The 11111-nt window shown below is 43.4% G+C and overlaps 1 protein-coding gene across 30 annotated transcripts in view; it reads left to right on the top strand.

Moving 5' to 3' along the window:
• The window catches only part of heph (polypyrimidine tract-binding protein 1 heph), a 327260-nt gene that overhangs the window by 47919 nt on the left and 268230 nt on the right, over window positions 1–11111 (top strand). For 2 of the 30 annotated variants that reach the window (XM_086986935.1, XM_086986931.1), the window contains exon 1: window positions 7121–7152. The exons of the other annotated variants lie outside the window; for them this stretch is intronic. In XM_086986935.1, coding sequence (XP_086843061.1) covers window positions 7136–7152 — 17 coding nt within the window. In that variant the 5' untranslated portion in view covers window positions 7121–7135. Of the gene's footprint in view, window positions 1–7120; window positions 7153–11111 lie in introns of those variants that run through there. 30 annotated transcript variants of the gene reach the window in all.

The following is an 11111-nucleotide window of genomic DNA, read 5'->3' as shown; positions in this document are numbered from 1 at the left end:
ATATATGGGGGCCCGCGGTATTTATTAGGAGAATGTGCTGGCGCGATCGTGTATGACGTGATCTGGTTTGCTCGCACAACCGTACGCCTCACGACTCATCGTGATCACGTTAGCCAGCTCGTATAACACAACTATAATAACCACAACAATTACAGTAACATTTTCAAGGTGATTTAAAAGCTAGTCCTAGCGGATTTTATACGCTGCCCATACGCATGTTTTTTTTTTTTTTCGGTCGTCTGTTTACCTCTTACTCAACAAACCGCCACGTTTTTACACTATGACAGGTCAATGGATCTTATTGTAGTGCCTAATCGCGACTTGCTTTGTAGTAGGAACAAAGCTGATGGACAGACTAATTCCGAGGTTAACAGTAACTAACAGTTAGATGAATTAACCGAATTGGCCGTCAACAGCCGCCAGCAGACCGGTGGAAGAATACAGGAGATAAGTCGAACCCAGTGGTCACGTCTGACGACGATGCCCAGATGTTCTGTCGCAGTTCAGTGTAGGGGTCGTCGTAGGAGGGAGAAATATTCGGTGTTGCACTCCTAATACTCTCATTGTTTCTGTCCATCGTGCTATAACCCTGTCTGTGTAAATCAGTCCCCGTGAACACCAAAATGCATGAAACGAATTCAGCTCCAAGGACACAACCTGGCACTGATGCCCCGTCTTATAGCGAACTGCTGCGTCTTCATCGTTCCTCTATTTGACTCGTGCATAGTATAAATGAAAAAGAAGATCGCCGAAGAACGAACGCCTGTTGTCTTTTCCTTTGCCACGTACCTTCAGTATTCTTCAGTTTTATTTAGCCAGCGTTGTTGTTTGCTAGCTAGTGCCCCTCTTGGCCCCCACTAGTATGCATGCCCGATCATTTAATTGGGTTCCAAAGATACGATTTGCAAGCCAGATAGGACGACGAAGGAGCATCATTATCTAACCCGTATTCTAGATCAGAGTGGGTCTTTAATCTACTGCAGTTGCTTGTGTACACATTTGTTTTACGGATTTCTCTCTGACACTACAGCGACATTGTTGAGTTCGATAGTGTCAATTGTTACGGGGTGGATTGACCTGGCGTTCGATGTAAAGTTCTCTGGAGATTTTTAGGGTGTTATAGTGCGATTAAATCAATCAAGTTTTTTTTTATATTAAGTCGGTCTTCGGCTGACTTCATTCTTGAGACGTGAGTAGGCGAAGTCGATCATAGGTAAACTTCTAATGGGCGTGTATGAATCGGTAGCGAGCCTCCTGTTTGACTGACAGGTACCGCCAACGGTAACATTGGCAAAGCCTGTTGCTGGTAGGAAAGTTGGTGCTAAGTGGGCGTAGGAGGTGTTTTAAGAGACTGAACAGCCTACGAAGAAGCAAATGGCTATCAGCAATACTTTATCCACTCATCTGTTTTGACGATTGATACCCTACACGATACCACATGCTTACTTGTTCAATGAGTAAGATTTGCATGTATGTATATATATAGCCATCTCGAGAGCAGTATAAGAAGGTGACATGTCTGTGATTTGACATGAAAATGACAAAATTAATTATTATTATTAATTATGATTTAATTTTATGAAAACCTGGGGAAATGTTTTGGTATTGTCAGAGAAAAACAGGCAGCTGAAAATTGTACACCCTTCGATGGGGAACATGCTTAATTGCTAGAGTCTTATATGTAAAATTTTGAAATTTACCATAAAAGATGCCGGAACAATCGCAAGAGGTAGCAATAATAACTGCGTAATGCCGACTTAAGAACGTGATAATTGACAGTCGGGTGTGTGATATCTGTTTAACATTTAGAACAAAATAGGGAACACAATCTCTGCATTATGCAGACCACACCTTATTGACACTGTTATGGTAGGACTGTTGCTCGCTGAGCCTGGCCCTTGTATGCTTGGACCTAGATTTGGGGCTGATTCTCATCACTTCAAATTTAAGGGTGAGTATATCACTTACGGCGACTGAACAGTCGAAGTAAACTAATCGAGCTATTAACATGCTACAACCGAATTCGCAAAGCAAGACAACAAAACAAAGTAACAAAACGGCTGGCAACAGGACAATAGAAAAATTTCTTTCCGAAAAACTGCAATAAACCAACCAAAGAGACGAGGGCTATCGCTATACAATGACCCTTCCCTTGATCTTGAATAAAAAATGCTTGTATCCATGATATTGATCATGTGGGAGAAACGAGTCATTGGCTCAATGGACCATGCTGTTCAGAGCTAAACGTGGCCGGATGTTGTACGTATGTGGTACTGTTATTTGTTGTTAACTAAATCCCGTAACAGCCGCTCTTTACTTGGGATCCTGATCGATATCATCGTCTGCCTCTCCGTTTAAAAGGTAGCTGATCTAAATGTCGCAGCTGGTCGAAATTTGATTACCACTAGGCGACAGACCACCGCCAGCTGCTGCCGCTGCCGGCGCCGCCTGCCTGGCCCAATAGCATGTGAAAGTTGGTCTTCGGTTTATTTACGTTATTCTGTGCATAGCATAGCCTTCCTGTTACCTTTTCATAGATCTAGTTCTGTTAATGCTATTATTATTATTATGGTTATCATTGTGCATTGTCATGCAAACCCGCTGGCTACAAGCGCTACGAAATTATAATCGGCAGAAACTAGTCGACGACAGGCACGAACGAGACTAAAACGAAGGTGCGGACGATTCGGTGGCCAGTCTCCTTTGGGCGGATAGTTGAGCGAGTCATGCATCGTGGCTGGAAAACAAAACAAAAACAATGAATCCTACCTTTAATAGAATTATAGTAGTCCACCTGAATTCTAGTACTTTCGCTAGGGTTTGGTTTTCGATTTCCAGTTATCTAACCTTTTCGGAGTCTCACAAGGCTCATATAGCACACGGACATTCAACTGTAACAACGGCCTCGAAAACTTACTTTCCTTCTAAAGGAGTCCTTGACGATGTCTGTCCAATCCTATTAGAAACGTACTTTTTCGCTCTCTTGGCTAGCTGTTTCTTCGATTCTTTGGAAAGCAACAAGCGAATGCGTATCAACAAAGCATCCAACCAACTCTTACTTAATCCTCTGCATCCAGTTTACGTCTTAGGCCTAGATTCCTATAGCGGTCCAGACAGTAAAGATTATTGCGACGTGTCCCGTCATGTGCTGCCCAACCACACGAAGCATAACGAAACAACAACATAAACATAGCTCCGTAGCATAGACTGCTATTGCTGTAATGGAGTGTTACAAAGAGGAACATATATATATATTGTTGTACCTTTAACGGGTTAAGGTATTGTACAATTGGGAGGTGTCTCCAACAGACGGCTGGCTCCTACTATAAATGCTACTGTATTTGTTATCGGTTGGGTTCTTCGCGGTTCCTCGCTTACGGCCATGGGTATATACATAGGTAAAGCGGTTAAAAAAAGTCCAGAATCGATAGAAACCAGAAGAGGGAGGCCGTTTTCTCTGAAAGAAGAAGATACGACGATGCCGTTTGCTTTTGTCATTGTCTTTCTGTTTAAAGCTAGTTCAGATATACTGTAATCGTTAACGACATCGGCTAGGGGAATTGAGAAAACGGTGGTATGCCAATAAAATAAGGTTGACTATTAGCATATGATGCATATATAGCGATGACATCAACAACGGCAACTTTTGTTATAAAACGCCAGGAAAAACGACAACGACCCACCATCGAAAAAACGATATAGACCCAGAAGTAACACGACACAGCAAAGTGTTGTGTTTATAGCAGTATTTTATTAGAAGAATATTGTATGTATACATTTGTTTAAACAACTGGCGGGTCAACTGCTATTTGATTTCCGAGTTTTCGAGAGTCCCAGAGCACTTCATATCACTCGAACCTGTACTTCTCTTTATTACCTCCCCTATAACGTTACTTCATAGAATCGTACATTTTCCATCCATATGATCTGTATCGTGTTTTGTACGCGTATTACTTCTGAACACAATGTTTGTTTTGCTTTAGACTTAAATTCGCCGTTTCATTCAACGACGGTAAATCCTAACCGTGGAAAGAGAAGTTGACCGATAAGTGTATACGGTTGTGAAACAGAATCGCTAATGTAAAGTCAGGTTGTGCTTAGCTCACAGTCGATTTCATAGCTATCTTGTTCATGGATTGAATAATTTTTGGTAGGCTGGCTAGAATTCCAGTGCATGCGAATACGATAGAGCTGTAGCTTTTGCACGGGAAAACTCCCCGCCCAAAACCACGGCGGTGTCCACATAAAGGATCATTACCATTCCAGAAGCTATCGCATATTTCTCTTCGTTAGGCCATAGCGGGTAAGCAGGCGCGAAGTCAAGTCAGGCTCGATGAGGCAAGGTATGCACAGCGCCGACAGAACGGCCCATAACCCATGGCTGTCATTTCCTTTTCATTTGCGTTCTCTGCCTGCGTCTGCCTGTGTGCGAGAGATTTTTTACGGGCACACATCCAATTTTGCTTCCTTTCCTCTCCCGCTACGATATCCGATGTTGGTCTCTTCATCCTTTGAGTGAAACGGGTCTCCAACTCGGCACAGATCACACAGAAACACCGAAAGAGACCCACACTTCTGAAATCAGTTCCATGCTATTGCTTTACCTCTGCGATTCCATTTGGCTACCATTTACTTACCACGTGGCGTCGTCTCGTACTAATGTGGATATGCGTGCTAGTGTTATTAGTACGATACGGATGGGGTAACATGTGACAGAATGGGGTGAGATGAAGTTAGAATGATGTTAAAATTATTTGAAAGTATCGCAGTTTTCATCTACATTACCATAGCATCATATAATGTTCTCGTATGCGGTGTGTGAGAATATAATAGAAATACTGAATTGCAATGGCAATTACCAGCAGGGGTTGAGGTGCGATATTGAGAGATGAGTGACGTCTGCCTTTACTGATGTAGCTCGGGAACTATGAAGATGGTGATCATAATAATAACGATCAGAGCATTCATTCCGTCCTCATTATTCAGGAAAGAGCGAATAGCTTTGCTTATCGAAATTCTCAATACTCTGTAAGCGTTCCTCTGTTTAGCCGGAATTGAGTAGAGCCAGACTTATTAAGCTAAGCTATGGTTACCCCCTGTTCGTTACAGGATTATACGTGCAGGATTATAAACGTGTAATTTTCAAATGTTACATTTTCACCAAGTGAAGAAGTTCAAACGATTCACAAACATTTTGGTTTTGTCGTCGGATCCACCTGACGAGAATTACCTAACTATAGAAAAGCCATGGGCATTTCTCCTCGTGCTAAGCTAAACGTGTAACAAAAAATGGAAAGACCTCCAAGCAATCCAGTACACTCTGCTACCAGCGTACTTGTAGTCGACGAAATAGCCTTTGTACGATAGCACGAGCATACACTGCAATACACTCTGCACGTAGGGGCACGAAATAAATGAGCAGATGGTGGAGACAACTCAAATGTAGTTTACCTTTATTATAATCGTTGTTTACTATGCAAAATCTAGTAAGCTGGGGACTTCCAAGTTGAAACGAAATCATCGCAAGCATTTAGGTCTACGGGATGGAAATTGAATCAGCTTGTCTTATCTTAACGGAAGAACGAATCACGAACCGAAAATAGATACTCCAGTATTCTGCCATTTGTTCATTTATCTAGGCAGACAAGTCAGGCTGTTCAGTAGCTGTTCTCACAATATCCGGTACAGCTGCAAGCCAACGCAACGTCGAAAACGTTGCGTCAAAGCCCCATTTTTACAATTTCATAATCAACTCAACGCCGGTCTTTAGAAGTGCAATAAATAATATAACACTCATCTATGTCTAGCTAAAACATTGACGGGCGCGAGATTACACATTGCCTTTATCGCTTGGCTCTCTACGATACTCGTGGAGGACGTAAAGATCTTGTTTTTATGGATGAATTATTACAAGGAATTTTGCCGTTATTTTGGAGGAATTTCGGTCACTGACGCGTTCATTGTTTGTAGGCACCTATGTACTATCCGGATCGTTTTCAAGCTGATCTAGTCGTTTTCTGTAGCCGCTTGTTTTCTTTCTTAAAAGAAATGGGCACCGCCAAGAGGAAATGGTATGAGAACAGCCAGTTCGGATTGGTAGCTGTGGTTTACCAAGCGAGAGATTCCGTTCTAGGAACTGACGAAAAAGGGGCGTACAAGAAAGGATGGCTGATGGGCTTGGGGTACAGAGTAGGCTACTAACATGCCAGGGAAGTTGGGAGTAGGAGAAGGCCGAAAATGACAACTGTTCAACTAACTAGATGGTGTTGTAGATAAACCCAGAGTAGAACCAGAAGGCTGTTGGCGGATGCCGCCATTGAAGCTAGTCATGGTAGAAAGGGTAGAATGAAAAAAGACAACATTCGATCTTCAGCTTGACTGAGACGGAAAATAGACAGGAAGGCGCAGCTGAACATGAACTGCCAAGGTAATGTCGTCAAGAGACTGGGACAGAGGATGAGAAGCGTAATTATGCGATGTAGGTAGCTGCCTTATCAGCGGAGTACAGTGTACCGTAGCCGGTGGCAGTTTCCAGCAAACCAGCTTAAATAAGCCTTTCTCCAGCCGCCCCGATACCGCATAGAATCTAGCTAACAGAAATTGTGTTGTTGGGCAATAAATTATATAATATAGTAGATTGCCAACAAGAAAATGGGAAAAAGACTGCAAGAAAAGGGTTTAGGTAACACACAAAGCAGGATCAACGATAATAACAATAAATTCGGTCATTCAGTGTAGAAAACATTGTGGGCATAATAAATTCGTGAGGATATCTACACTCTTAAGAGGTTATGACAAGCTACCGGTAACAAATTTCATAGGCTTTTATTTCTTCTCTTCATATCGAAATGAGATTTAAATTTCCCTGTTCAACAAAAGCAATCAGCCATGTGCCGATTATAATAATAGTAACAGACGACAATTTCGAAAAAAGGGACATGAAAGCAAATGATGAGCAGCTGACTAACACTTCCGCTAAGTCTGGCAAATTTTTCTTTAGAATAGAAGCAACTCACAGCGGGGCTCCGACTCTCTCTTATTGAGGCAGGGAAACAAAAGCAGCGGAAACCAGGAAAAAAGAAACTGTGTTAGGTGGTAACTGCTTAGACTGTTTTCGCTGATACAGAAACAAGTGATGGAAACAGTGTGTAGGTAAGTATTTTAAATTCTATTGGCTTCAACTGACCCCTCAACAAGCAATGCGAGGGTAGCAACGGCTTTTTCTCTGCTCTTTTAGTTCTAGGCAGCACCGCGCAGAGCAGCGGAGGCGAATTTTGAGCTCAGGGGGCGTCGCAGCTGAACAAAATGGGCACAGCGCTCTGCACTCTACGCTCAGGTCCTTCTGCTTACAGGACAATATGGCAGCGAAACGGTAGGGTGTAGTGAAGGATACAACGGTTGACGGCGACTGTAGTGAGTTCGTAAGCGCGCGAGCAAGTGAGCTTAACTGAAAGCGGTGTGCGAGGCCAGCTCAATTTAAAGAAGCCGGAGGCTTTGCCGTGAGTGAGAAGCATATAGTCGGAAGGTGCTACGCGAATGAATAAAGCAGAATAATACTGCAGAAGCGCTACTGGGTTCACAGGACGGAAAGGAAAATTACGACTGGAGACCACTACATGAGCAGCATCAAAGGCTGAGTCTCGTTCAACACTAAGGATGAGGGAAAATCGGTGGCTAAAAGAGGAATACAGCAGAATGAGGGAGAGGAATTCATAAGACTGAAAGAAAACGAGGTCGAGGCAAACGTGGTGTACGCACGTAGGGACCGCGGAAGCCGAACAGTCTTCTTCACTATTCTGACTTCCGATGAGATTGAAATGTCCCTACACTTCCGAAACTAGCCGTTGTAAACGACTGTATCAAAGGAAGCGAACGAAGGTTTCACTTAGTCGGTGGAAGAGGCAAGCGCCAAACACGTTTTCAGAGACAGAACGGGGGAAGGCCATGGATGGGCACGGGCTCAGGTTTCCACTGGGTGACACACCGTATGTCAACAGTAGCAAAATGAATAAGGGCAAAGTGCCCCCGGCTGGCTACTAACTTGGTCCGTTGGGAAGCCCGCAAGGAGTAGGAGACCGCGGAGTTGGATCAAGATGCGACGAGACCCTGGCAAAAGGCTAGGGTAGAAAATGTCAGTTCATCTGTGTGTGCAATGAAGGGGTCTCTAGTTACTTTCAGAAGATTTGTGGACCACCCCTTCGGTCGGCCCGGATCGTATGGGCACGCCAGGGGTCGGTGAAGGGAAAGCAGAAAGAAGTAAATGCAATAGGAAAGAACGAAAAAAGTGTGATAAAGATAAAGAGGTAGAAAGACTTGGGAGACAGGCGAGACTCCTTTTATGTAAGGCTTCGTAAGTGACTGGACGAGGTCGCGGTTCGCTGATTCAGCTGAGTGTCGAGACAGCGTGCCGATCCAAGAGAACGAGAGTTTGGGGCGGGAAAGTATTGAATAGCTTAGCGGTACTGAATTGGGGTACCAGAGTGCTAGAGGCAGGTTGGTGATGAATGTATATTTTAATTTATTATTTTATATCTAATTAAGCAACTTGGTCGGACGCGCGTGCCATTATCCGCTACCCCGGGAGAATGGCATGAGCGCTGCAAGGAAAGACGTTTAAACTAGCCATCTTTTTAAATCGCTCTGTTGTTCTTTGAGTGCAACCATATGAAAATGATATTCATAACATGGCTCTTTCATTAGGTAATTCGTGTCGAAAAAGCAGAGTTCAAAGGGGGGGGGGGAGGGACGGGTAAGATAGACCGTCCAGCTGGGAAGAGCAGCGCGTAATCGCTAATTAAATTGGTGTTTTATCTTATTCTCTCTCTTTCAAACTGATGCTAAAAGGACAAACATATAAACAAACTGTGTGTGCCGCGGGGCGACGTTTGTTGCCTTAAGCTCAAGAACCTTTGGTCTTTAGTAGGGATTTGGGGTTGTTAACACTTCATAGAGGATACGCAGCGATGAGTCCCAACCTCCCATGCGCTCGGTCGTGTCTCAAGCAACTGGAAGTAGTCAATGGGTGTATCCATAAGGAAAGAGCTATGAATGTCATACAAATATGCCTATCTACATATCGGGGAAGACCAGGTTTTGGAGATATTTGGTGATTCAATGAAAATCTATCAGAGGGTATTTTCATGTCGTCGTAATCAAACAAACATATATTCTATGCTTTATTTTTTTCACTTATTTATTTATTTATTTATATTTTGTCAATTTATTATTGTCTTGGCGCGCAATGATAAGTCTCGGCACGCAATTTTACCTTTTTTTTTTTTCTCAATCCCTTCGTAATTCATTGCAGTTTACCACTTTTATACTTGATTATTGTTGTTCATTATAGATACTAAAGAGTGACAAAAAAACGCCAAGAGATAAGAAGACACTAAGCTTCAATTGGAATGAGATATCAAAGGTCGACGCTCCTAATGAAAAGGTAGATTTCAGATTTTTTCTGCGCGTCACATTTCACCTAGGTCAAATCTTGCTTGAAGCCGTTAAAGAGGTTAGTACTTATTAGTTACGGGGAGAAAAAGACTGCCGAGTATTGCTTAGTAATATTTTGAAGTGGGCTGCTTAGACGTAGAGTGCGAATGGACCATCTAAGTTCAATGGGAAACATTGTCCAGGGAAAACGGCTCCTGAATTGGCTGAAAAGATGGACTGTTGTGAGACGACAATCGTGACCCACTTTCATACAATGGTGTATACACGGGCGACAAGGCCTGCTGTTCAACCCAATAGCTGGCTGATTGAAAAGGCTAGAACCCGATATCAATTTTCTCGTAACTGTTGCAAAACCAAGATTGCTTATTTCATCGAGACCGTCGATACTTCCGTCCGCAGTCTTTTTTGTTCCGCTGTCTTCCCTTCTTTTTCGGCATCTTCTGCGACTTTTCCTGCGAAATAGCCCTGCGCACCAACCATCAGAGAAGACTTGCTCTTCAGAAGCAATCGGAAGCGAGGAAAGCAAAACCGTCGTTTTCGTCTTGATCGTCATGTAATAGGCTGTTGAGATTGAGAATTTCTTATCATTGGGAAAGCGGTACGCCCAACGAGAGCAAGCGTAAGCGATTGGGTGACCCAAAAAAGTGGTTAGTAAAGAAGAAACACAGGTAGAAAATTTTTTCAAGTGACGTAAGAGTGTTACTTTGCGCAAAGGCGACGACCGACTTTTTTGGCGGCGGCAGCAGCAGCAGCAGCATCAACTAACAATATTGCATTTTTAGCTTTTTAGAAAGCTTTCACATACCGCTTAGCCGCCTAGGTTGGCTGGACGCGCATGGCTGATTTACGCTAACGCAAAGCAACGAACGCTTGTGTCAGCTGAACCCCCGCTACATCAGCGCGCTGATAAACGCGTACAATCGCTCATAGTGAACCTATTTGACGTTGGTAAGCAGGATTTGGAAGAGTTCCTATCGATGATATAATAATTATTAATAATTCATCGCAGGACTGCAATAAACAGTTCCTGGCGAACGAAGAACGAATCACAGCACGTAGTTTGTGGAGCGTGGACTGCGGGGAAAGGGCGCTATTTTGGTGCTCAGTATCAGGAGCTAATGAATTCAGGAATAGATGAAAAGAGAAAAGACTAGCATTCCTATTCAAAGAGACCATAGCAGCTTAGAAGAAAATTGCAAGGAATTGATATAAGGTCTGAGACGGGTGGGAGAGAGTGAGAATCTCGGGCTCCAGCAAGCAAACTGTAGGTCACATACGAGCTAATGCTGCCGCGAATGTAACTGTTTGTGATGATAGGTGGCCCAATCCAATAATGGAAAATCAACAACCCCCCAAAAATGTTCTACTTCTCACGGTGTACGACGTCCGCGAACGTCGTACAGCGCGTAATTTTGCTAAACAACGTCGTTGCATGATACACCTAGTTTAATTTTTCAATTTCCTCCTCTCCTCTGGCTTGTCGTTCTCCCTTGCTTTCTTTTTTACTAAACCCTCGATGAAGTGAAGCTGGCAGCACCGTATCAAATTTTGTTCGTGCGCCAAGGCGAAAAGATGAAAAGGAAAACGCAACACGAAGCATAACCATAGGAAGACACTTGCGGTGTAGCGTCTCACAAGTGACGTTGCTGCCACCAATGTGA

The sequence above is a fragment of the Varroa destructor genome, unplaced genomic scaffold, assembly GCF_002443255.2.
Source record: "Varroa destructor unplaced genomic scaffold, Vdes_3.0 BEIS01000004.1, whole genome shotgun sequence".
NCBI lineage: Eukaryota > Metazoa > Arthropoda > Arachnida > Mesostigmata > Varroidae > Varroa > Varroa destructor.
The sequence above is the reverse complement of the archived record's forward strand: the minus strand, read 5'-3'. Positions and strand labels throughout refer to the sequence as shown.